The 27,052-nt window shown below is 43.9% G+C and overlaps 5 protein-coding genes across 6 annotated transcripts in view; 2 read left to right on the top strand and 3 right to left on the bottom strand.

Annotated features, from left to right (window-relative positions):
* The window catches only part of btbd11b (BTB (POZ) domain containing 11b), a 49,637-nt gene extending 44,801 nt beyond the window's left edge, over positions 1–4,836 (bottom strand). The window contains exon 1 of the mRNA XM_076140782.1: positions 3,786–4,836. Within this exon, the coding sequence (XP_075996897.1) occupies positions 3,786–4,638 (853 nt within the window). The 5' untranslated portion in view covers positions 4,639–4,836. The remainder of the gene's footprint in view (positions 1–3,785) is intronic.
* A 4,487-nt stretch (positions 4,837–9,323) lies between these two features.
* Positions 9,324–15,239, top strand: cry1b (cryptochrome circadian regulator 1b). Its single transcript, XM_076138114.1, has 10 exons — positions 9,324–10,069; positions 11,917–12,025; positions 12,138–12,280; positions 12,432–12,616; positions 12,720–12,949; positions 13,075–13,386; positions 13,502–13,653; positions 13,780–13,982; positions 14,138–14,263; positions 14,472–15,239. The coding sequence occupies exons 1-10, from the start codon at positions 9,912–9,914 to the stop codon at positions 14,552–14,554; spliced, it is 1,701 nt and encodes a 566-aa protein (XP_075994229.1). The 5' UTR covers positions 9,324–9,911; the 3' UTR covers positions 14,555–15,239.
* Positions 15,240–15,967: 728 nt separating this feature from the next.
* On the top strand, positions 15,968–18,219 carry LOC142989483 (dihydrofolate reductase). The gene is made up of 6 exons (XM_076139014.1): positions 15,968–16,343; positions 16,717–16,766; positions 16,920–17,025; positions 17,114–17,240; positions 17,330–17,445; positions 17,662–18,219. The coding sequence occupies exons 1-6, from the start codon at positions 16,183–16,185 to the stop codon at positions 17,750–17,752; spliced, it is 651 nt and encodes a 216-aa protein (XP_075995129.1). The 5' UTR covers positions 15,968–16,182; the 3' UTR covers positions 17,753–18,219.
* A 515-nt stretch (positions 18,220–18,734) lies between these two features.
* On the bottom strand, positions 18,735–22,967 carry LOC143015491 (transcription termination factor 2, mitochondrial-like). The gene is made up of 2 exons (XM_076169499.1): positions 22,830–22,967; positions 18,735–22,267 (listed from the first exon to the last, which is right to left on the bottom strand). The coding sequence occupies exon 2, from the start codon at positions 22,239–22,241 to the stop codon at positions 21,159–21,161; it is 1,083 nt and encodes a 360-aa protein (XP_076025614.1). The 5' UTR covers positions 22,242–22,267; positions 22,830–22,967; the 3' UTR covers positions 18,735–21,158.
* Positions 22,968–23,250: 283 nt separating this feature from the next.
* Positions 23,251–25,415, bottom strand: mterf2 (mitochondrial transcription termination factor 2). 2 transcript variants are annotated; one of them, XM_076169538.1, is made up of 2 exons: positions 25,006–25,415; positions 23,251–24,427 (listed from the first exon to the last, which is right to left on the bottom strand). In XM_076169538.1, exons 1-2 carry the CDS (start codon positions 25,124–25,126, stop codon positions 23,283–23,285), a joined length of 1,266 nt encoding a protein of 421 aa, XP_076025653.1. In that variant the 5' UTR covers positions 25,127–25,415; the 3' UTR covers positions 23,251–23,282. The 2 variants fall into 2 exon arrangements, with proteins under 2 accessions (XP_076025653.1, XP_076025661.1); XM_076169546.1 differs by lacking the exon at positions 25,006–25,415 and adding an exon at positions 24,566–24,999.
* Positions 25,416–27,052: the final 1,637 nt, after the last annotated feature.

The following is a 27,052-nucleotide window of genomic DNA, read 5'->3' as shown; positions in this document are numbered from 1 at the left end:
GTGAGTGTGTGTGTTCTGACCATGCCTGTGTGTAAAAGCATGTGTGTTGCTCCTAAGTGCAAGTTCCTCTCCTCCCTAAGTGTTTAAGTTAAACAGATACAGAGCAACTCCCAGGCGTAACGGGCTCTGGTTTTCCCTGGTACACCATGGCACCGCTGCAGACCGCAGCCATTCCGGTCTGCCTTCCTTTCCCCGCAGCATGTGTGCACCAGGCACCGACATCGTGCAGCAGCAGCAACGACGAGTTACTGGGGGAAAGGAACAAAGACCTGCGAATGGAATGGGACCTGCATTCTTTCGCCCCACACTGCGGCGCCCTCATAACAGCACAAAGACGCACAAGAGAAGGAAACAGTAAAACACCAGGACTTCTGCAGCTGGGAGAGAGAGCCAGGGTGACTTCTGAGTAGAAGGTTAAAAGAATAAATGTCGTACCCTCAACAAGTACACGGTGGTTCTGCCACAGACTGGATTTCAAAGACGACTTCAATTTGGCAAAGTGGCAAAATTGAGATTCTGTCCTGAGGCTTAAAAGGCTCAGATTCCAACTTAAACACTCTGAGATATGTATTGTCAATCTGTACTTTGCGTTTTAATCAACTATCTTGGTGTACCCACTTTCCATCTGTTGCTCTCCTCCCCACGCACGCACGCATCTCCCAGAATGCTTTTGGACATGACTCGCCAAGGCGGGTTCCCTCCGCATGCACGGAAACTAGAGACGCTTGTATATCAGCAACAGGGATACAGAAGAATGTTTTCCAGTCAAGAAAAAGGAAGAGTGAGGATAGAACAATGCCACAGAGCATCGTACCCAGTTGTTCAAATTACGGGTGTTAGATTTCACAAGCTGCCAACTACAGATTCGCTAAGATAAGACACAAGCTGTGGCTACCGTCAGCGGGGAGCCGGCGTGTCGGCCTATAGGGGGATGGATTTCGCATAACTTGATGAATAACATTGCAGAATCTTAGGGTCTGCAAAGGAACTCTTCATCTTCTGAGGGACCGTCACAGAAAATGACACAAAACCGTAGCTGTGCCAGAAATACTCCAATATCAGGTCGCGTATGTTTGACCGTCTCCACCCACAAAAGGGAACTGCAAGAGTTATTGCTTTTAGCAGCTTCTTGAGTGGATGCTTTGATTTATGTCCCGTCAACCAGGTCATCCCATGCCCAGACATGAAAGCTACACCATCACCTCACACCTCCACTGGCGACACAACTTGTCTCCAGGGTGGTTCACGTCCCTCAGAGGCGCATATCGCGTTCCCGTCGTACATTTTGGGTGACATGCGCATGTCGTCGAGGAAATCAAAGAATCACTGTGTGTTCCATCATGGGGTCTGGTGGGAGCTGTAAGAAATATTCCACATATAGCGCAGTTTCCTGTTCTGACAGGATACCACAGCCAAAGGAGGGAAACCCAACACCTGCAAAGAGCTCTGAGACCTCTCTCTCTTAGAGAGAGGGAGAAAGAGGGAGAGAGAGAGAGAGAGAGGGAGAGAGAGAGGGGGAGAGAGAGAGAGAGAGAGAGAGAGCAGACTCTGACATCTTAGTGTATGTGTGTATATACAGTGTGTGTGCCTGTGTGTGGGAGGCCTGCCATATGCTTGATGTGCCAATGCGGAATTGCAATCTGCAGTAGGTGAGAACCGACAGTATAGCATGGAGTAATTATTGATATTGTGTTGACAGAGGGAGAGAGACAGCGAGAGAGAGAGAGAGAAGGGAAAAACAAGGCGATATTTCTCACCTATTCACTCATTTCATTTCTTTTAAGTTGCTAGAATAATGATCTAAACCCAAATCATGCCTACGCCCACACGGCTGCTTGAGCTCACTGAGCCTCTTGTGCTTGATGGAAGTCGCCATAAACGATAGAGCTCGTTACCTGAGAAAGGCTATATAGCATAAAAAAGGAAAACACCGGGGCCAAAGTAATTACCTTATTGGATTTGGGGGAAGAAAAAACAAAAGGGGGACGCGAGGCTTTGATAGAAGAGAGGCAGTAATAGATAGATATTCATAAAGGCCTCTTCACTGAGATGGGTCACCACCACTGTACGCATAATGTGGACGGATCACCTCCATTACTCCCACTTGGCAGACGGAGAGAGAGAGGGGGAATAGATGGAGTGATATGGAAGTTTGTGTTGGCAGGCGGGCGAGCGGCTCGGCTATAAGGTCAACACACCCTCCTGACTCAAGACGACAAATGGTGCCAACGTGTCGGCCCTTATCTGTCACCGTAGCGACAGAGGGCGACCCTAAGCTTTAGAAGTCCGACTTATTCCTGGAAGGGAGGAAATGGAGTAACACTACCTGAAAATGCCTCCTGGTGGATCATCTTTACTCCCTCTAAACGTATACGAGCATTAGCGCCTAATGCGTGGATTTGGTGTCACTTTCCTCGCCTTAGGCATTTTGTCAATATTCTGCATGCTCCGGACGATTTCCTTTCATCTCATCCTATTCGCTGCGATCCAACGCACCGCTGAACACCTCTTCTGCAGATGGAGTCTTATTTTGCATGCCAAGTGGCTTCCAGCATGCAGAGTGAATGTTGACTTTCACCAACAACAAAAAAAACAGTTTAGCGCCGTAAATAGCCTCTGCTGTCTTATTACATCGTCGTTTTGTTGGCGCTTTATGTGAATAGTCATAGATGTTTATGCAATATGTGTGAATGTCTGCAGTGTTAGTGATAAAGCCTGTATTTGTAATGACCTAAGAGCAGTAACAGCATCATCATCATCATCAGCGTTATCTCCCTGATGTCATACTCTTGTGTCGGTCAGCTTTTTGTGTATTCAGGCTTCCCTACGTCTTATACGGAATGATCCATCATTTATGTGATGCCTGGATGAGTCTGGTAACAGTATCTTAGTGAGGAGCAGCTTTCTCTTCCCCAGCCTTTATGCAGCCTCACACTTCCACTGTTGTTTACTTGTTGCTTTTGTTTTAAAGAGACTGTGAGTCCATAATAAAGAGAATAGAGATACATGAATACTGTCACTTGTTTAATCTCTAATTGTGTCTCTCTTTCCTCTCACTCTATAACTCGGTTTTATTCACACCGCTCTGAATAATGCATGATGGCACACAAGGTCTTCCATTACATAAACCTGTTGCAAAGAGGAGCCACAACAGCACTTTTAAAGCATCCATCAAAAAAGGAAGGGGGGGCGATCACGTATTGGAGTGGCAAAGTGAAGCCTGAATGGAATACACACAACTACACTTAGAGGCAATGCTGATGCACTGACGTATCTCACAGGCACAGATAGAATGTGCGAGTGTGCAGAGACATAAAAGAAGAATTCTGCCTTCTTTGGTTGGAAAGATTAGGGATCAATGTCACCTCTTCCTTAAGCCTGACAATAGCCATGGGAGGATTTCTGGGAATACATTCTGTCGTACACCAGAGGGGGGAAAGATGCGGATCATTGTCTCCAACCCTGATGTACTCAGCATTCACCTGCAGCCCTACAACTGCTGCCTGAGAATGACAAGTACCATTGCACTGGTGAGACTGACAATTGGTCAAGAATCAAAACAAGCATGATACTGCAGTAATCCCCCTGGAAGAGGACACACACTCCCTCACACTGTACCAATCACACACACATGTCACCTATATCTCATGTTCATTCATCCTATTGGGCGTAAATCCAGCAAATAAACCCCTTCCTCTGTGGCTGTATGATGAAGATTGAATGTGTTTGGAGAGACAAAGAGCAGAAAGACCCTGCTACGTTCACGTACAGCCTCCATAACTCACCACTTGCATTCTTTCCACAGATGAGGTGTTGCCACGCTTGCAGAGACCCCCATATCTCCGCGTCGCCGTTGACGGCCTGCTCCAGGGTCTCCACGGTGAACTTGGGGACCCCGTTGTCCCCCTCCAGCAGCGCACTGCGCAGCACCCGTGCGTACACAGCGCGGAACAGGTTCTCCATGCACGCCGCCAGGTAGATGGCTGCGTGCTCGTGGATCCGGACCGCGACCCTGCTGTCGACCATCCACCTGAAGAACTTCCCCACGTTGAAAGTGAGCCCGCAACGCACCGACTTACCGCGGCTGAACTTGTCCTCCTCCGTGCACATGTTGTACAAGGACAGGGCACCCAGGGCCGCGCTGATGCAGTTCACCGAGACGGTCCATGACAGGACGATCTTTATGGCACTTTGGATCTCGTATTTGGTGCATTTGGCGTAGCGCAAACTCAGCCGCTGCGCCTCCTTGGCGACTCTGACCAGGGCCCGGCTGACCAGCACCGACAGCCTGAGCAGGACGTCCTGCGGGGGGGTCGGCAGGCTCATCTCCTCGTCCCTGCTCAGCGCGCTCGCTACTTCCCCGAGGCTCCACGGCACATCCTCAAGCTCGGGTAGTTTAGCGCACTGCCCGGTGCACTCCAGGATCTCGGCGTCTTCGACCAGGACGGTGTTAACAGTGTCCAGACTGTTGTGTCGACTGTGCATCGAGTCGGTTAAATGCCAATAATTCCCCCCATGTGCCTCTGAGCAGCACAGCGACGCACTGGAAGATCTGAAGGAGTCGGCGGCTCCACCATAACCCGAGTCTAGCGTCAAATCCTCCAGGGTCCTCGCTACTGACTTGCTACTCCTTGCCATAACTGCACTTCATACTGTCAGAGATGGCTTGGGGGGGGGAAAGTAGGTGAAAAACGTTCAAAGCGACGGAGTTTGGACACACACGCGCGTTGTGCGAGGACCTGTAACGGATACGATCTCCTCCCTCCTTTCAAAGAAAAGTCAATGTAACGCGCAAGTAGTGACTTAGTGGATCTACTCTCCAGTACATCAACAGTCACACCGCGCTTAAGCAGCGCAGTCCTGACACATGGGGGCGGGGCTCCGGGAAACTGAGTCGAGCTGTGAGCCAATAGACTCTCAGGAAGACGCAGCAAATAGTTTTAATTGGGCCGTTTTAGAGGTTCAACAAAAAGCCATTGATTTGATCGGAGAGGATAAATAATTAGATTTGTTTTATTTTTTAATTCAAAAAATAAGAGGCCAACATGAGGATAAGAAATTAAAGCACAAATCTAATATTATATATGTTTAATTAATGCTTTGGAAGAGCAAAATGCAGAAGTGATCTCCCCCAAGCAAACTTTGAAAACTGAAGTAAATTATTTAATCACGTAATTTGTTTTATAATTCGCCCATGTATGAGAGGACAAATCCTCAGGAGGATCCGGCAATTCAGATATTTTCTAAGGGCTGATGTGTGATCGTAACATGACTCAAGAGCATTAATAATAGATCGCATGCATAATGTATCCTTCTCCGTTCCTCTGGAGAAGAATTCATTGAAAAGATCTGAGTTACCTTCAAGGTCATTCACTGTGATCACTCACTTTCTTATCCTATGGCTCGTCTGTTTGTTTTCTTCTCTCTAAAGCTCTGTCTGTGGCTCTGTGCACAATGAATACAACTAATGTTATCATTATTTGTTATTGATAAGTTAAAAAGTGATGTAAAGCTAATGTAAGTATTCTTTATCACAGAAACATATTGTGGTTTAATACTCCCACCACCTTAGCCGTTGTTTGCATGTGTATTTCTAATTTATTTTGTAATGTTTGTTAAATAAATAAACAAACAAAGCTCCATAATCAATAGGCGAAGGATTACGTTCCCATGTTTAATGGTGTGTGGAAATGGTGGACCTGAGGCTGAGAGTTCACCTGAGACGCAGTGAGTCTTTTATTCTCTGCATGACAGTAGCTTGGATTTCTTTCTGGAGCAACAGCGCCCCCTGCTATCCTGCAGTTCTGTGTCACCCACTGCAGTGTGGCTGGACTCACCTGGAGATTTGACTTTTAATGAGCATTGAAATTGCAATATTCGATTTTTACTGAAATGTCAAAACCATTTTCATCCAAGTAGTTGTAGAGTTTACAGCAGGTCAGCACGTCTTTAGTATCGACTCATGTAATCGTTCGCAGCCTCTTAGTATCTTTCACTTCGTGCCATTTTGAGTTCAGCTTTACTGCCCAACAGTCTGAAGGTAAAGCTTATTCCCTTACAGCTTGTTATGTCTCCACTGCAGGGCATGACAAGTTAACATAGAAACACCATGTTGACAAATGATACACATCCATGAAACACATCTAGAGTAAAGAAGCTGTCAAAAAGAATGGATGTTAAGCCGATAATGTCCCTGCTTTAAAATTGTTACACATGTAAACAGTCTCTTAACTGTGTTTGTGCGGCATTAACATTTACTTGTTTGATGGAGAATTACTGACGCTCATGCATAGCTGAGATAATCCCCTTCACATGGTTTGTATTTATGCATACACACACACATACACACAGTGCATGTGTGTATGTGGAGCGTGTGAATATCCTACACTGTTTCTTAACATAGAAAGAATGTTCAGACTTTCAGACTCTGAAACATAGGAAGAGCAATCAAGAAAGATCAAAACAAAAAAAATGGGTTATTCATAGCTTTAATCCTGTCTCTGTTCTGAATGTAAAAGATCCAGCATGTACTGGCTCAGAAATGCACAGCACAAACATTGCAGGATAGAATGTCAGGTTACACCTTTAGAGGCGACGCTCACAGACAGTAATGAAGTTACATTAGGGGCAGAGTATCTGTGTCCGGGAGGGATGGTATGATTAGGCAGATGGTCAATGGAGATACGGCTGACATGTCTACCTGTAGGGAACCATGGTGATGTCACATGATTACCATGACAAAGAAAAGAGAAGACAATGACAGTTAGGAAAATGTGGTGAGAGCAGGTTTCCTTGTTTAAGTGGAGAAAGACTTGAATCATTCTGTCTTCATGTTCTGAGAGCTAGAGAGAGATGGAGTGAAAGCAGTATCCATTCATTATTAACTTGACTGCGATACAATACTTCTGTACTTTTTAGTAGAAAGGCCGATTAGTTGATTGATCGATTACACAACTGTCGTATTCTCTGAAGAAAACGGCTGTCACAGGAAAAAAGTGGTTCAAATGAAAGTAAAGTTAGGTAAAAACGTGCCTTTCCTACTGAGGGAGCGCTTTAATCTGAGCAGGCTGCCATGGGAACAGAATAGGATCTCTGGTTACAAATTAAAATGCTCATTCACAGGGTTCTGAGTTCAGAGCCTTTTGAACACTGACTCCATATTAATTCAAACTTTCCATTTAAACCTCCTCAGATGCCAAACTACAATCAATTCACCTCTTATTTTATAGACAATGATGTGTAACTAGACGTTTCAAACCCACAAGCTGACCAAGTGTAGTTGTTGTGGCACATGGAGGGAGGAAGCTTGGATGATCTGAGGAAACCAGTTTGTCTGAACAGTGATGCTAAAGACAGAGTATATCCTGAGAAACTTTGTGCTGTGGGTTTGTAATAATTATCAATTCTGGAAATGACGGGTGTGTGGTTAGGAAAGAGTTGGCCATAACCTCTGAAACAGCAGAGAGGCCTGCCAGTTGACTCGTCTGAAACAGCATAGAAATAAATCTAATAAATCAATGAAACTTCTCTACTGTCACACCACAGAGTTGATGGGACAACTGTACATAGATATCAGCACTGTGTTTCAGTATTCATAGTAATAGTAATAGATCCGCTATTTAAGCTAAAAGGGCCAGTAGTTACAAAGGGAACATTTGACTTAGACCTTAAGTGGGGCTGATCTTTGGCCTCAGTCTGTCACTAGACTGGCCTGGATTACATCTCATAGCCTAATAGTTGATATGCAAATTGAATCCTTTGTTTCACCAGATAATACAATCCCAGAGAAAATTATAGACTCGATAGGATGTGATGAAAGCAAAGATACTTCACTGCAATACGTTTCATGCTTTGAGAGCTACTGAGAGACAGAGTGAAAGCAGTATCATTATTAATTAGACTGTGATACAATAACAATGTACTTTTTGATAGGGAGGCCGATTAGTTGATCGATCAATTATACAACCACGGAAGATAATTGCTTTAACAGAAACACAGGTTTAACTTAAATATAATCATTATTTATATATCAGAATGTGTAAATCATATAACCGAGTGAAACGTAATTATTGCTTTACATTGCCATCTAGTGGCTCTTAAGAAAGTTAGGCAATGGGATCTTTTCTAGCCTATTACCCAACGTCCCTGACCTCTTATTTAATGCGCAGCTATGTAATCCCACCACAGTGATCTACAGCAGTGATAGTCGAATACTTATTTGTGAGACAACGATTTGTAACCAGGCGTTTCAAACCCACAAGCTGACCAAGTGTAGTGTTGTGGCACATGGAGGGAAGAAGCTTGGATGAGCTGAGGAAACCAGTTTGTCTGAACAGTGATGTTAAAGACAGAATATATCCTGAGAAATTTTGTGCTGTGGTTTTGTAATAATTATTTATTCTGGAAAATGATGGGTGTGTGGTCAGGAAAGAGTTGGCCATAACCTCTGAAACAGCGGAGAGGCCTGCCAGTTGGGCCAGAAAACTGCAATACCAGGATTTAATGTGGGATTACTCTCACAGTAGAGTTTCCTAAATCAACACCATTTCCAATGTGAACAGTCTTTCACAGCTGAACTTAGTGTTACTATTAGATATTAAAATTTGCCTGGTAAGCAATTATAATTAAAGAGGACGTATAGCTATATTGCTGAATGACAATGATATTAAATGCACCTATATTTTTTGGCCCAAAATGCCCAGTATTCTTGAATTATACACAATGTTTCAAGAAACACGTGAATTAATTTAAGAATGTAATCTAAATATGACAATCATATTATGTCTCCTACTGTACCAACAGCTGTTAATGAAGAATACAAAAGCCACATACAATACAATTTGGGACAAAGGGGGTTAAACGAAGTTGTAATCGAACGCTTTTACAAAATTCTTTTATGAAATACATTAAATAACTATTTAATGTAAAATATTTGAATATTATTGTGGCGTAATTGTATTCAGTGGGTGAAACTAAGGTATAAAACGTGAACAGTAGTTCGGCTATTTCCGTCAGCAGTCGGGCACCGAGCTTCCCTTGCCGCTCGGCATGTGCTCATCCGGGTCTTTCTGTGTCTACTACATAACCTCAACAGAAGACTGGTTATATCAGGTATTTTCTTTATTTTTATTTTTAACTCTAATTCGTAAAAGCGATTCATAATAACAAATATCAAGAAAAGTACGACCGAATATCGACATTTGGATATATTTTTAACGATGTTTTCATCATATAAGTGAGGGTCAGGAAGCACATTACAGGAACGTGACAGAGAGAAGCTTACATAAACCTCTATTCTGACCAATCACAGCGCTCTAATCCTCCTGCCTTAGCCCCGTGGGTTGACATGTTGACACAGAAAGGCAAGCTTTGCGTGGTGGATGCGGTTCTAAAAGCTCTACGATTTATTTAATACGACGTTTAATATTGAAGACGAGATTATTATTATTCACTCTAGTGAACATCAACTACGCATCCTCGCTGTTTTTGAGGTTTGGTTCTTTCTTGGTCTTTTGCAGGATCGAAACAAGCGTAAGTGACTCCGAAAATACACCTTAAAACCGTGTTTTGGTAACTTCATCGGACGTAATGTTACGGTTGCTTTCACGATCGTTATCGTCGCTGCTGGTTTAACTAAGAGGTGTTAAGTTTTCTCTGGTGCTTTGATTGTTGTTGTTGCCTGGTGTCACTCATGCGTACGCTGCTCGTCCGGAGATTCTGCTCTGTGGCTCATTTCATGGAACAAGGATAAAAACCGCCTGAAGAACTCTTAATTCCCAGGACGTTGATTGACATTTGACTCTTTGTGAAACCCACGTCTGAGGAGAATCGGAACAGAACAGATCCACTCCTCCCCAGCTTCCCCTCCCCACCGGGTATAAACAAGGCAGTTAAGACTTGGACTTGGCGTGATGGTGGTCAACACCATCCACTGGTTCCGGAAAGGACTGCGGCTGCACGACAACCCGTCACTATTGGAATCCATCCGGAAGGCGGACACCCTGCGGTGCATCTACATCCTGGACCCCTGGTTCGCGGGCTCGTCTAACGTGGGCATCAACAGATGGAGGTAAGAGGTGGCACGATGACGTCACAATCCGTTTGAGTGGGTGTGATTATTGTTTTCACTTCTACTTCCAACGCTGCCAGCGAAGACATTTGATTTAAAAACTGATTTAACATTTTTATGTTAATCCTAAGCAGCATGGAATGAAGTAACTCGATTGTAAACACTTGTGGCATTAAAGGTGTAAGTCACTAAATTGTCAGTTACTCAATCCCTTTTAAATTACTAGTAGTACTATTTGTTGCAGTACAATGCATACATATACTGTACATTGTATGGTATCACTGTGTATTATGGGATAGTGGGATTGTAACACAGTTGATATTTGCTTTATAGTAAACCATGCAAAACTGTTAAATTACGTCCTAAATTCATAAACACACTTAGTGGCCACTTAATTTGGCACACCTGTCCAGTTCAATATAACACCCTTACTCTTAATTCTACCTTTGTGGAGCTGATGAGGTGGAGTTATTGTTGATGTTGTGTTAAAGAGGTGTTGAGTCAACCAAATGGTATTCCTAGTGGCTGTAGTGAGCGGTGCAGTTAAGTAACGCTGCATTGTTATGAAAGGCGTTGATAACATTCTGTCCTCCCTGATCAGGCACATGTGGAGGACAGGACAGTCTGCTCCACCAACAATTAGGAACAAGAACAACATCAACAACAACGCACAAATGGAACATTATCAGCGTCATAAATGTAGCAAGGGCCTTATCTGGGATTATATTGGATTGTGTGGGTGTGTCTAATAAAGTGGTCACTGAGTGTAGAAGATGAAGGCCATTTCCCCAAACTTTTACATACACTACTTGCAATCAGCTGTGCCACTTGAAATTTTTGACCCACTGAAAACACCTTAGAGATTAAATATGTACAATCCCAGGCATGATCCAGGGCCTCTTTCCAGCTGAGCGCCCCATGAATCATGCTCTAATGGCTCCCCTGCATGTAGTAGATCTTATGGGATGCAACTGGGTGAATAAATGCTGATGAATTGTTCATCTGTGTTTGTTAGCGTTTCCAGCAAAGTTTCCATTATTGTTGTCAGGCTGTATACTTGTCTACATTTAGGGATGGGGCCATTTTAAGGCTTTTCCCTCCTTGTAGCACGAAGATGTACAGTGAATACGAATGCTATAGGTTAAAAGTTAAACAGCATCAACATCATTGCGGTGAAGGTTGTTGTCACCACGTATTAGCTGCTCAACCCGAGCATGTTGAAGTAATTGGGTCAGTGTGTTATGTTATTGTCGCTACATCATGCCTCTCATACAGAGCCCACCCTCATTCAAAACACTCACTCACACACACATGCTTCAGAAAGATAATGATTTGGTGAATTGAATTGTGGGAGGTATAATATGATAATAAATCCTAAAAAAGCAGAGCCACCTCATTATAATAGATCTGTCTCACAGCAGGCAGGTGACAGCTGTCAGTCACCTTCTTTATGCTCAGCTGCAGCTTCTGTCACCATCACACTGCTGTGACTGCAATCTGTTACATGGTCAGAAACGTGCAGGAAATGTGGAGGGGAGAAAATCACATAATATGGATATTAGCGCCCCCTCATGGCACAAAGGCAAAATGCAAGATAAATACATCAACAAGTTGCATAACTCTGTTTTCAGGTTAAAAAGAAATAAGACTGTAAACAATCAGTGCTTGTTTAGTCACATATTATGATAAAAAATGCACATTATGCCAGCCAACTTTGATACTCATACTGGAAAATTCACGCCTCTATCCTCAGTCTTGGGCAGCAAGTTTCTAACGTTACATCTTAAGTTGGTCTGTGTTGCGTATCTCAGATATAAATGATGATCATGTTGTTTGTTGTGTTTTAGGTTTTTGCTGCAGTGTTTAGAGGACTTGGATGCCAGTCTGCGCAAACTCAACTCCCGCCTGTTTGTCATCAGAGGCCAACCCACAGATGTCTTCCCTCGCCTCTTCAAGGTACAAGGGATTGAATAGACTGTAATGTCATTGGAATGCAGAGAAGACAAACCCCTAACGTTGTGATTTAATAGTGACTAAATGTGTGTGTGTGTGTTTCTTTGCCTTGCAGGAATGGCAAGTCACACATTTGTCCTATGAATATGACTCAGAGCCGTTTGGCAAGGAACGTGATGCTGCCATCCAGAAACTAGCCAGTGAGGCCGGGGTGGAAATCATGGTGGGGATTTCACACACTCTCTACGATCTGGACAAGTGAGTAACTTTATACATGTTGATAATGTCTGATTGTACTGAGACACTATGGACAGGAGCACAAGTGGCTCTGAAACATTCTCTTTCATGGTACCTGAGTGTGTTGGGTTTGTGCTAACTCCCTTTGTTTCTCTTTCCCTCTCAAATAAAGAATCATAGAGCTGAACGGCGGGCAGCCTCCTCTTACATACAAGCGTTTCCAGGGTCTCATCAACCACATGGACGCTGTGGAATTACCCGTGGAGACGATCACATCCGAGGTCATGAAGAAATGCGTCACACAAATCGGCGACGACCACGACGACAAGTTTGGGGTGCCGTCCCTGGAAGAGCTCGGTGAGTTGATATGCATTTGTGTGTTTGTGTGGGCGTCGTACCCCAGTGTCACAATCACTGAGAACTTAACTCAAGTTAATATTCCCGGGCTTTGCTTTTCCAGGTTTTGAGACGGAGGGTCTGAGCACAGCAGTGTGGCCAGGTGGAGAAACAGAAGCCCTGATGAGGCTAGAGCGGCACCTGGAGAGGAAGGCATGGGTGGCAAACTTTGAGCGTCCACGCATGAACGCAAACTCCCTGCTGGCCAGTCCCACAGGCCTCAGTCCCTACCTGCGCTTCGGGTGTCTCTCCTGTCGGCTCTTCCACTTCAAACTCACTGACCTCTACAAGAAGGTATGTGTGACGAAGACATCAAACCTTGTGAAATGATGTAGTTGTCTTTTTAAGATGGGGGAAACCATTTTGTGGTGTTACAAACAATTGCAAACCTCTCATCTTTGCTTCCATCATCCCACCAGGTGAAGAAGAACAGCAGCCCTCCCCTCTCCTTGTACGGCCAGCTGCTGTGGAGGGAGTTCTTCTACACGACCGCCACAAACAACCCCTGCTTTGACAAAATGGAGGGCAACCCTGTGTGTGTCCAGATCCCCTGGGACAGAAACGCGGAGGCGCTAGCAAAGTGGGCGGAGGGACGCACAGGCTTCCCCTGGATTGACGCCATTATGACCCAGCTCAGACAGGAGGGGTGGATTCACCATTTGGCGAGGCACGCCGTGGCCTGCTTCCTCACCAGGGGCGACCTCTGGATCAGCTGGGAGGAAGGCGTCAAGGTGAGGATAGAGGCACGGGATGGAGAAGAGTTGCGTGGGTCACACTGGAAAGAGAAACAAGGATGTCTTGCTTTGCGGTTGTCCTCATTGTCCACTGCCTTGTCTGTCTGTGCAGGTGTTTGAGGAGTTGTTATTAGATGCCGACTGGAGTGTGAATGCTGGCAGTTGGATGTGGCTCTCCTGCAGTTCATTTTTCCAGCAGTTCTTTCACTGCTACTGCCCTGTGGGATTTGGAAGACGCACTGACCCCAACGGAGACTTCATACGGTGAGACGAGAGTCCCCACTTCCTTTGCCATTACTAAGACTATTTACTACTACAATAAGATACTTTCATGTTCTGCCAGAACACATTTCTTCATCTGTCCTAATACTTTTCCTTCCCTGCTCTCAGGCGTTATCTGCCCCTACTAAGAGGCTTTCCAGCCAAATACATCTATGATCCCTGGAATGCTCCCATAGAAGTGCAGAAGGCAGCCAAGTGCATCATCGGGGTCCACTACCCCAAACCCATGGCTAACCACGCTGAGGCCAGCCGCATCAACATAGAGCGCATGAAGCAGATCTACCAGCAGCTGTCCTGCTACAGGGGACTAGGTGAGCTATGATCCAATTACTACTCATCTGAGATTCACATTTCATATGCCACACACACTTTAAAATTGACAACACTACATTGACAACTATACAGTACATCCATTGAATGAATAAGTATTGTCTTGTGGGTTAACAATGCTTTGATTTTTTTGCAGGGATGCTGGCAACAGTACCTGCCAATCCCAGCAACGGTGCAAATAGCAGTAATGTTGGAGGCGTTAACACAGCTGTCAGTATACGGCCTGAAGACCGCTGCATACCTGAGGGAACATCTCAAACAGGTATGGAAGTCAAATGGTTCACATCCTAACTCATTCTAACAGCCTTCTCCCTCTTCAACAAAGAAATACAGACAAACATGACATACATATCAGCTCATATCCCAATAGTTGATATGCTAATCGAGTCATTTGTATATCGTGTTCAAGAAATACAAGAGAAGTTGTGCAACATTAATCTAATCTGAAACCCCATCTTGTTTTAATGCAGACAGAGGAGCGGCCACTCAGAAGCGTCGTCGTGACGAGATCACGCTCGACAACACCTGCAAAAGCCGCAGACAGAACAAATAGACGAGTCAGACAGACGGATGAGCTGCTGACATGTCTCACCACATAGGACGCACCAAGAAGGCTTGAGTGAGGAGTGAATCAGAACCCTGGTCATGGCGTGTCCACTTGTTGTCTTCCGCTACATCACGCTACATGGGACTAAACCATCCAGGTCATCATATGGGGGGGCCAAACGGTATCAAATACATTTGGTCCTCTTACAGTTGGTTGTTGCCATAGCATCACGGCTCATAGATATTGATAAAAACTCTTTGTGAGTAAGATAAGTTTTACTCCACAATTAAATGTGGAGAAGTGAGAAGATCTTATAGAAATCTGAAGGAGATGGAAACATGAAGAGGATCCATAAGTGGAACATGCCAGCATAAGCTAACAAGAACATTTGTATATTGTATAAAAATCCTTCATATTAATGTCAATATTAGGCCTCACATGATGTAATTATGAGGACATTATGGTCAACAGGTCTTATAAAGGCCAGCATATGTTATGTGGAAATTTATGGTTTTTAATTTCCAACTTTTGTATATTTTGACCTTTGTAAATATTATGTAACAAACTCAAAATTTTACTGTAAATGCTTTGTGTTTTTCTCTCCCATGTGATCGTAAATTTATTATTTTTGTATTAAAAAAGAAGCAAGTTGTAGCTGCTTTACATTGGTAATAAAGGACACAAATTCTGACATCCTGTGGCTGCGTGTGTTTATCATGGAGCAGGAATCCAGGGTTGCATTTTAGACATTGCTGAGGTTATGATGTATTGTCTGTGACTTACTCGTAAAAGCTTGAAGAGGTTTCCTCTGTTCTCATCTGAAAGGCTTCTTCAGTTCTGGCAGAGTGGTGGGGATTCCCAGGTTTTAACCCCTCTGGAGTCTTGGTCTGGATCATTGGATCGGGATCACCTGGACAGGGAAGACAGATGGTTTGAAAGTGGCAGTCTATGTTAAGACAGAGAAAGCATCAACCAATAGAGGAGGTCTGCGACACCACATGCTGTTCCCTCATTCCTCCTCAAGAAAATAAGTCTTTCAGCCTCTAATGACATCGTAACAGCACCTGTGGCCTTGATCCACTCATGACCACAGGTGACTCCCATCGCTCTTAACTATAATCATCCCAGTCGGGAGAACTAATCAGGACTATCAATGACCCTAATCATGACTAAGCAGGAGTATTACTGAGCCTGACTGAGTACTTAGTGATATCAATGATCCTGATTAAGACTCCAGAGAGGTTCACACCTGGGAATCCTCACCAGTCTGACAGAACTGAAGAAGCTTAAACCAGAAAGTCTAGCTGCCTAATATTTGCTTTTTGGGCATGACGTCTTCATTGTTTGTTATAATAACCATTGCGGAAATAATAGTTGGGCTCCACATCTGATCATACCTGTTGAGCCTCTGCTTACAGGAAGCGCTCCCTCACTACATTAACACCACTCCACTCAAACTCCACGCTTTGATTCCCCAAGCTTTTTTTTCTTTTCTGTGTGTGTGTGTGTAAATTTAGTGACTATTTCCTGTGTTATGTAAATGAGGCAGCAGAAGCGGATGTGTTGACTGAGTCACGTTGCTTATTGAAGCTTCAGCGGTCCACCAATAGCTGCCAGTGACTCAGTAGGCGGCGATGGCGGTGAAGCAAACACACTGCGTGACGGGTTTCAGTAGCTGCAAAACAAAAATGGACACGAGCAGGAACGCAGCGGGGAAGAAACCGGTCCGGCTCATCGCAGCTGCGTCCCGGAATATGGGGATCGGGAAGGATGGAAAGCTGCCCTGGCATCTACCGTAAGAGGGGGAGGATGAGGGGGATGTAGAAGAAGTGGAGTCTGGTTTCAGATAACACAGTTTGTGTTATTACGCGTTTGGTATCAGAATATTTGCAATGACGTTGTCTGACAGTCAGTCAAGTTCTCGTTGCTAATTTGATAAATTTTAGTGGGAATACTGAGAGGTAATATGAAAATTACAATAATGATTTGAATTATTTTACTAAATTTGAATCATCCAAGGGTATTAAGTCGTGATTGACTAATTCAATGGTGTGTGTGTGTGCGCGCGCGCGTGTGTGTGTTGGGGGTGATATACAGTATCATGACAATAATAATAATAATAAATCATTATTGTATGACAGTAAAATGTGTTTCATTGACTTTCCCAGGTCTGAAATAAAGTTCTTTCTGCAGACTGTCACCAGTGTGTCACGACCAGGTATACACTCTCATCTAAATAAAGTTAATGATTTCACAGCACCAACAATAGCATGAAGTTAACCAATGTCTACACTAAATCAAGCAATGACTGTTCAATCAACAAGTAAACAACAAAGACACACACTTCAGCTTTATGACCCTTCTTTCACAGGACAGATGAATATGCTGGTGTGGGGCAGACGGACATGGTTCTCCAACCCTGACTTTTTATTCCCAATGGAAAATGTTCTGCATGTGGTGCTGAGTAAGACACTGAGGTCAGTCCAGTCCAAAGTCTGCAACGTCACCTTATTGTACCTCCAATATAATCTTTCAATCAGCTTTGTGGCTTTTCTCCACCTCAAGCACTGTCCCAGACCATGCACACTCTCTGCATGAAGACTTGAGGAGTGTCACCCTACTCGCTACACAACCTCCCCTGGCTGATCTAATAGAGACAATCTGGATTGTTGGTGGGTCTCAGGTCTACCAGGTAACATGATGGAAACAATTCATATTCTAAACGTTTCCGTGATGCTGTTAATCTGATCAGGACGCCTGCTGTCTCTCGTTCATGCTCAGGAGGCTTTGACTCACCCCTGGTGTGACCTGGTGTACCTGACCGACGTCATGGCTCACTATGACTGCGATGTCTTCTTCCCTCAGTTGGATAGAAGAATATTTAAAGCACAAATCAGGTATGGGTTCACTACGCTACTTAATCAAGCCCAATCTTTGGTGCCAAGTCTAAACCTAAGGCAGTAAAACCGCTCGGAGTTGTTGCTGTGTTTGAATTCTGATCTTATGATGATCTTATCAAGTGTTGTAGAGCTTGTAAACCTTTTCTTATTTCATGTATATTCAATTTAGTAGTTTTCGTTCTCCTATTATCTTCTCTCCTGTTTCCCATTAAGATTTCCTGGCATACCAAGTGGAATTCAAGAGGAGAACGGCATTAAGTATGAATTCCAAGTATTTAAGAAGGAGCTCTGTGATGCCATGTAAATAACCTGGGAAGTCGGGTTTACACATTCCTTGTTTGGACACACATGCACAATGCACGTGTGTTTCAGGCCACAAATCACCTGCTGACCCTGCTGACCAGCACCTCCACAGATCCAGATTCTCTCATTGTCCTTTTGTTTTTCCAGCTTTTGTTCTCAGCTTCAATCATCTCATATTTACTGTAATCCAGTGAACGCTTGGAACTTTATGGTGAATCACATATAGAGAAGTGCACTTGTCTCATTTCAGTGTTTTCATCTCCACTTCCTCTTCTGTAATCGTGCTTGTCGGTGATTGAGTCAGCAGCCGGTGATCGTCTGTGCTGTGCGCATAACAAATGCAATTAAGAGATACATGGGTGAATTATATTTTTAAACATTTTGCTATGAGCGATGTTTTTTAAGGTGATTCAAATGATATCATAGTGCCTTTTTTCGTCTATGCATTTTTTCCCTATATAAATAAATGATCACATGTAAATCATGTTATTGCGTGTGTGATGCCTTCAGCCACTGGTTGAATACATAAGGACATGACACGGTTTGCTGACCAGTCAATTCCATTGGTCCATGTTCTGAATTTCTTGCTGTCTCTGTATGGACGAGGATTAACTCTAAAACAGATGTGAAGACTTTAAATGATGGCAAAGAAAGAAAACAGTTCTTAAAGAGGTTTCAAAGTTATTTGGTGAATTCTCCAGAAAGCTAGAAGTTAAAGACTGGGGTTTGTGAAAGAACACTTGTCTTTTTGTTTTGGATGGATGAAGAGTTCAATCGTTTTTTAAGGGACGCTTAAGAGAGAGAGTCAAAGAGGTCAATAGATGGCAGTGTGGGACTACAAACATATCAGCTGACCAACGCATCTGAGAGTTCCTTAGGGTGTTATAAGGTTGGTTCAGACATACAGTACAAATACATCTATAAATGACATCGACTTGAAGCAGGAAAACAAATATTGATCACAATATTCCATAGATGTTTATTTAGATCTAGTGGAGTTTGGGACATTATCTCAGCTCATACAAGCACACGGAGATGAGTAGGAGAGTGGAATGTGATCTGTGATTTATCATCCTTTCACTTGGGGGACAGAGAAAGGGGGAGAAGACACTCTTTGGGTAACATGATGTCATTGGCACTTAGGGAGCGTGTTACAGAGGGGGTTGTTACCTGGCTTAGGGACTCTGATCAACCTTTCAACATTACATTACATTACATTACGATCATTTAGCAGACGCTTTTATCCAAAGCGACTTACAATAAGTGTGTTCAACAAAGGTTCAACCTTTTCAGATCCTTATGGCAAGACCTCGGGCAGAAAGAAGGTCTTCCTCTGTCCTCTCTTACAGATCCTAGAAACCCCTGACTGACCATTAACATCTGGGTGGGAAATACAGTGAAACATGTGTGTGTGTGTGATTCCTTCAGCCACTAGATGGAGACAATACAATACGACAAGGTAGATTTTCTTTCTGGCTTCAAGGCACTGCTGGCAATCAGACTCTATCCTGAATACCTGAAATCCAGCTCTCCTGTAGACTAAAGCCCTGTCTCTCAAACCCACCACACATTCACAAGCACCTACATGCACTCCAGAGTATTCCAGTACAATTCCATTAAAATCGTGGAATTGACCGAATCAGTGGCTGCAGAAACAAACCTCCCTTTAATCTTAGTTGTTTCCATACAAGTTGCTTTTTAACAATTTAATCTACAATCCCAGGCGTGGATCCCAGGCTGGCACAGAAAGCCCACAGTCCTTTTCACCACAGCCACAGTTGTCCACACCGACTCGAGGGTTGGATATCACAGGTTTTAATTGCTCATGTCATCTGTTCCTGCTGAGATATGATCCATAAAGGCAATATGTACGTGTGGCTAATATCAACCAGTGTCATGTTAGAGATGGAAACGGGACAATTTATTCTCCCTCTTATTAACCTCGCTGGCTCGTCTGTGTAATTCAAAAGAGGACAGAGGACGAGAGAACGCTGTGACAAATAGAGGTGACTTACATTTACTGTCTCCACCTGAGGCCCTGTGTTATCGTGCTGTCCCTCAGGACGGGATAACACACCAGATTTATGACCTGCTAACGTAGAAAAGACACAACTCATAACCTTGGCACATGTTGAATGTAAATGATCCGTCAGTGATGTTTGTGTAAGATAAAGAAGAGCCACACTGCTGTGGACGGCAAATGAGAAGTGAGTGTATTTAACACGTACTCGCCATTCCCCCGTGGACACACACGTCCCCTCTCTCTTCGCTGTGACCCGTCGTCCATATTACCAGAGCGAAGGGACCTCAGGGCAATAAGCCACGGCTGCATTAGCTGTGAAACTCACCGCCATTAAACGCCACTCTTCCGCATGTTTCAAGGGCTTTCACTGACTTCAAATCATTAAGACGTATTATAAAGCCAGGCAGAGTACATCTTTACAACGTCGTCCCTCGGTCTCCACAATGCTCAGTAAGATTGTATATTGATTTTGTGGCCTGCACTAAAATAAATATACACACAGTTACACAAAAGCACACCTCTGTTGCCTCTATCTGACAAACACAGACATGAATACATTAACCAAAGCCCAAGGTAATGAAAAATCAATTTGGCATAAATGGGCTCAAACTGCGCTGCTGTTTCCAACAAAATTTGCGTTGCTTTTAACTAAAAAGCACTTTCAAGCCAAATCTAAGCAACTTCATTTTTCATTCCCCTTGTATTTTTATCTCATCTCATTGGTGCTTTTAAACCCATCTGAAATGGTAATGAAGTGACATTTCAGGGGTGAAATAGCTTATAATAAAGCCTTTCCATCTGTAAAGTAACATTAATAACCTCAGACGGAGTTGGACTTCCCTGAGGGGAACGGTGACGCCAACAACACCGCATGAAAATGAGACGCAGGCAGGGGCTGTAGATAAGAACGCCAAGAACTCTCCATCCTCCATAATACAACTCCTAGATGTGTCGGCGTGTCTGACATCAGATACGTGCGTCATGTGGCTTTTTATATCACCTCTCCGTAATGAGATAACTTGTAAATAGACTGTAATAAATAGTCAATTTGGCAAATCGCCTCATTCTCCCTGAACAGTTTGAGATATTAAACGGCACAGCGGTCGTCTCAAACGTTTCTATTGCATCAACAACCATTATGTAACTGCCCCTCCCCCTTCCCATAAGAATCTTCTCCTGCTGTAAATTTGTCACTATCGGCTCACTGGTACACGACGAATGATAGGATGCCATTACACATTCCACTTTATTAATGACTGAAAATAAGAGCTTCTAAATAGAAATGAGTGTAACTTAGACCAGATTTAAGAGAACAGTATAGGTCGAGGTAGTGTTCCATTCAAGTACATCAGTCATCTCCTTTCAACGGTTAAAGAGAGGTCGCTCACTTCATAGCTGCAGCTTTCCACAGTTTATCCAAAGTCGCCTCAAAGTCCTTCTCTGTGCCCCTCAGGAGCTTCAGACTACGTTTCCTGGTGTCAAAACCAAACGCCTTCAGTTGTTGGATGCGGTACTTAACTATCTGTGTGGTTAGCTCTAGAACAGTTGGCGTCTTCATGATTTGAGACATGCTGATCCCAGAACTGCAGAGACCCTCAAACCTTTCTTCTAGGATATCTTTGTGGTAGTAAAGCAGAGCTGGGTAGTGGAGGATGATGTGGCGCAGCTCAGACTCGGAGCAGCTCATGGTGACCTGAGAGTAAGTCAGGGTGTGACGCATCCGGTCAGGGTTCAGCTCACTGACAAAGCCCTTAAGTTTGGCTATGAGGCGGATGAGCTCTGCCGTGCTAAAGCCTTTGTCTCTCAGGATCAGCAGGTTCTGTTTCAGCACATCAGGTTGCGTGAGAAGAACCAATGGATTACGGCATAACAGCTTCTGAAGCCAGATCTTCATGTTGGCCTCCTCTCCCCCGAGCTCCTGGTAGGCCTGCTGGAGGGTGCAGACCATCGCCTCGTTCTGCTCCACTGGTCGACTAAAGCTCTGAGGAGCAGAGGCCATGAGCTTGGTGATATGTCGCTTCTCAACGTTTAAGCTTTTGAAGTAAGCGATGTTTTGACGTTGGTTGGCATGGTGGCTGGAGGAAGTGAAGAAAGAGGCTGGGAATTTCTCAATGACACCAACCAGCTCCCTCTGATTTGGGCACACCGACACCCACAGATCCCTCTGAGCCTGCATCTGCTCTGGACTGCAGAGAACTGCCTCTGGGTGGACCATAAGAATTTGGGCAATGATAGATCCTGAGGCCCCCATGTCCCTCAATAGGGCCGCCACTTCCGGAACATAGGCTAGGCTTTGATGTAGGACCCACCTTTTGAGTTGTCTGACCTTCTGAATGTCCACACACAGATCATAAAGAGCCTCTACAGTCTGTCGGTTCTCTACAGAGTTCAGTGTTGCACATGGCCGGAGGTTTAGAGGGAGAGCTGGGACACGACGGCACAGGGATTTAGCAATCAGCCTCAACATTGATGCAAATTCCAGAGACCGATCACCTAAGATAGTGAGAGAAACAACATACTAACTTAAAAATACAAACTCACCTACAGAAGTAAGGTCAGTGAGATGGAACGTGGCAGAAGACAAGTTGCAGACACACAAATACATAACATACCGTTACACACTCACTTTAGCACTAAACCACCATACTGCCGAAACAACAGGCTTCATTAGGACTTAAAATCTGTTCGAGATTAATTTACTGTTGCTATAGTTACAACTCTAGAGGGTCAGGCGGAAACAAAATAATACTTCTTCTTCTACAGTTTTGAATGCAGTTCCTGTACATAAATGACACTACACTTATTTATTTCGTACACTGAAGTTAATAAAACTATCTTAACACTTCAAAATAAAAGCCTTCTTACGTTTAGCTCGTGTTTCACTCCAATATTTACAACATTCATCTGGCACCTACACAGACCTTCCACACTACGCGCAATATCGTATGACTTTTGATTCCTGCAGCATAATATTGTTCTACGGTTTGTAAACATTTATAGATTTCGGTTACAATATCGCCATTATAACCACATATCTGACAGAAAATGTGTTTACCTTCGGCTGCAGTTAGAGGCTTTGGTGTTGTTTTGAATCCGCTTCTCTTTCTCTGCTGTGATATTGTGTTTAGTTTACCACAGCGCCTCCTCAGGTGGCTAGGGGAACTGCACCAGAGGCACAATGAGACCTATACAAGATTGTGCTTGAATTCGTGTTGATTTCACAAACTGATCGTAGAAATAGCACCGTTGAATGATGGGGGGTGTTCTCTTTTGATTTCATTCTTCTATTACCCCCAATGTGTTTCTTCACTGAGGTACTCTGCAACATTACCTCAGTAGGTGTGGTCTTAATGGCAAAAAAAGAGAGCTTCTAAACCAAACAATATAAATGAGTGTAACTTAGCCCATATGTACTGTCCACACCTCTAGGATTCAGACTTTAAACAAGACATAAATAAAAAAAGTGAAGAGATCAGTAGAGGTAGCGGTAGTGTTTAATTCAAATACATCAGTCATCTCCTTTTAAGGGCGCTACAGGGTTAAAGATAGGTCGCTCTCTACGTAGCTGCAGCTTTCCAAAGTTCATCTCAAAGTCCTTCTTTGTGCCGCTTAGGACCTTCAGACTACCTGTCCTTACATCATAACCAAACGCCTTCAGTCTTTGGATGCGGTAGTTAACTATCTGTGTGGTTAGCTCCAGAACAGTTGGCGTCTCCGTGATTTGAGACATGCTAATCCCAGCCCTGAAGAGACCCGCAAACCTTTCTTCTAGGATATCTTTGGGGTAGTAAAGCACAGCTGGGCAGTCGAGGATGATGTGGCGCAGCTCAGACTCGGAGCAGCCCATGGTGACCTGAGAGTAAGCCAGGGTTTGACGCATGCTGTCAGGGTTCAGCTCAGTGACAAAGCCCCTGAGCTTGGACAGGAGGTGGAGGAGCTCTGCCGTGCTGAAGCCCTTGTCTCTCAGGAACAGCATGTTCTGTTTCAGCACATCAGGGGATTTAAGAAGAACAAATGGATTCTGGCTCAGCAGCTTCTGAAGCCAGATCTTCATGTTGGCCTCCTCTCCCCCGAGCTCCTGGTAGGCCTGCTGGAGGGTGCAGACCATCGCCTCGTTCTGCTCCACTGGTCGACTAAAGCTCTGAGGAGCAGAGGCCATGAGCTTGGTGATAATTCTTTTATTGAGGTTTAAGCTCTTGAAGTAAGCGATGTTATGGCGTTGGTTGGCATGGTGGCTGGAGGAAGTGAAGAAAGAGGCTGGGAATTTCTCAATGACACCAACCAGCTCCCTCTGATTTGGGCACACCGACACCCACAGGTCCCTCTGAGCCTGTATCTGCTCCGGACTGCAGAGGACCGCCTCTGGGTGGACCGCAAGAATTTGGGCAATGATGGATCCTGAGGCCCCCAAGTCCCTCAATAGGGCCGCCACTTCCGGAACATAGGCTGGGCTTTGATGTAGGACCCATCCTTTGAGTTTTCTGACCTTCTGAATGTCCACACACAGATCATAAAGAGCCTCTACAGTCTGTGGGTTCTCTACAGAGTTCAGTGTTGCACATGGCCGGAGGTTTAGTGGGAGAGCTGGGACACGACGGCACAGGGATTTTGCAATCAGCCTCAACATTGATGCAAATTCCTGAGACCAATCACCTAAGATAGTGAGAGAAAGAACATAGTAACTTCAAAATACAAAGTTCACCTACAGAAGTAAGCTCAGTCTGATGGACGATGGCAGTTGCAGACATACAAACACATAAAACACACAAATCTGAAAACTCATTCACTCACCAACAAATTGTTCATCGAAAAATATGATTGCTTGTAAAACACACACTTTGATGCACGCAACAGTATGATCTAAGTTTTGGAGGACAGGCAGACACATATTATGCATATTTTAGTACTACACAGTTTATTTCCTACATTTCCCGTGTCAATGCTAAATACAGTTCTGACTGCAGTTGCTGTACATAAATGACACAACAACATTTATTACGTACACTGAAGTTAATAAAAGTATCTAAACACTTCAAAATAAAAGCCTTCTTATGTTAAGCTCGTATATTTACAACATTCATCCGGCTCCTACAAAAGACCATCAACACTACGTGCAATATCGTATGACTTTTGATCCCTGTGGCATAATATTGGACTACCGTGTAAATATTTGCAGATCAGGGTTAGAATATCGCCATTACAACCACATATTTGATAGAAAATGTGTTTACCTTCGGCTCCGGTTAGAGGATGTGACGTTCGGTTATGAAACAAGCTCTTCTTTTTCTGCTGGGATATTGTGTTTAGTTTACCACAGCGCCTCGTCAGGCGATGAGGGGAAATGCACAACATGCACAATAAGACCCATACAGCTTGTGCTTGAAGTCGTGTTGAATGTCACAAACTGAGTATAGGGAAAGCATCGATAAATGATGGGGGGTTGTTGTCTTTTGAATTCATGCTTCTACTACCCCCAATTTATTTCTCCTCTGTTAGACGCTGTCCTTTATTGCAGCCCATATGTCCAGTAATTAAATAGTTTCAGCAACAAAAAAAAGAGTTCTGTATCTCAGGCAGCAGTTATTGTGCCTCCAAACCCTGCAGCATACGGGACCCTGATGAGTCTAATCAGCACAGGGCTGAATTGGACCAAACACACGGTGAGAGTTTCTCACAGTTGGTGCTTAATCATGATGCTTGATCACCAAATATGCAAGCTGTTCCCTTAGCGGCACAGGAGCTGCTGGAAGCTCGGTTCATTAGAGTTTATGCATTAGTAAAAACATTATGAGCTCAAAGGAAAACATGTTGATGCTTCCTTCTGCTTTTATGTCCAACGTGTTGATAGGATAGAGATGTGGTCATCAAAAAAACACAAAATGTTACAGTTAATGCGAATCAAATGTGAAAGCCAGTATGGCAGTAATCTGAATCCCCTGAACAGTTTGAGTTCGGCATTTCAATACCCACATACTTGTGTGTTATTGTCCCAGTGTTACACACTCTTAGGTTAGGTGTTGCATTGAAGTATTTGGTGTCAATGGAAATCTTACTTGCCTGGACTTGAAACGTGCATGTCACCACAAACTCACAGTAGCTTTGTTATGTTATGCTATGTTGTGTTGATATGATGGCAGTGAAATAGAAATGACAGAGAAACCAAATCAAAATGCGATAAAAATCTATAGAAGAATATCAGGCGCTCACACACACGGGCTGCTGCTTTAAGTCTGTACACACTGAGTCCAAAGTACTTGGCATTTTTTTTCGTCACAATAAGGTCTTTTGTCCATTGCAAAGTGGAAATGTTTGTCCCCGCAGGATAAACCCGGCACAATTACTTATCATTCACAATGATATCCTCAAAGAACCGAAATATGCTGCCATCCTTCAATCCATCATATGTGGTGTGTGTACATGTGTGTGTGTGTGTACGCGCTCCACCCACAAACCACCTGCTGATCTCACTGACCTCCACCCAGAACTGAGCACAGAGAGTATGTATGCTGTGTTCTAACTCAAGGGAGCCTGAAGCACAAATAAGCGGGCCGTCATTATAATCGCCTTTGAAGTACAATCATCATCTTTGCTGCAGTATAAAAAGAGTTCAGCCTCTCGCACAGATTCAACCTTCTGTCTTTCCTGCTGTTTCTCGTGTATTTGCTTCGAACTGAATATAATAGAAATGTGAAAAGTATGGATTTTAAGAGCGGTGCAATTATATAATATAGCTGTTACATGTGGACTCCTGCATGGAAGCAGTTGAGCAATCTGACAAGCCACATAATAACTCTAACACTGACTAATCAGTGTTTTTTCCAAGCCTATGCCAACTTTTATTTTCCCCTTATATGAGTCCAATCTTCACTACAGACAGATACACACTAACATTACGCCGTGTTTGAAAATTAACAGTTAATAAAGTTAAATGTTAAACGACGTAGAACCAAAACAGCACATCAGAAAATGCAATCGTATGCTGCAGGTGTGAGCTTGTCTTTGTGCGTTTGTGTCATGACCCTCGCCTCCTGGGTGATACTGTGCATGGAGGTTTTGTTTCACCTGACACTGCACAAGAAACATTGCGAAACATTGCCAAGCAACAGTCACTCGATAGGAGCTGATGTGTGCAGATTTCATTCAGATTAGATGCTCACTGAAAAGGAGCGTGATGGTGCAGCAACTGGCACTGCACGCATTCGCCGGTGTGCAATCATGCCTTCGTGCACACCACACCCACACACACCCACACACACACAAACACACACACGCTCAGCC

The sequence above is a fragment of the Genypterus blacodes genome, unplaced genomic scaffold (genome assembly GCF_046128005.1).
Source record: "Genypterus blacodes isolate CSIRO-AG114 ecotype Tasmania unplaced genomic scaffold, CSIRO-AGI_Gbla_v1 ptg000015l_1, whole genome shotgun sequence".
NCBI lineage: Eukaryota > Metazoa > Chordata > Actinopteri > Ophidiiformes > Ophidiidae > Genypterus > Genypterus blacodes.
This window is presented reverse-complemented; position numbering and strand designations above follow the sequence as displayed.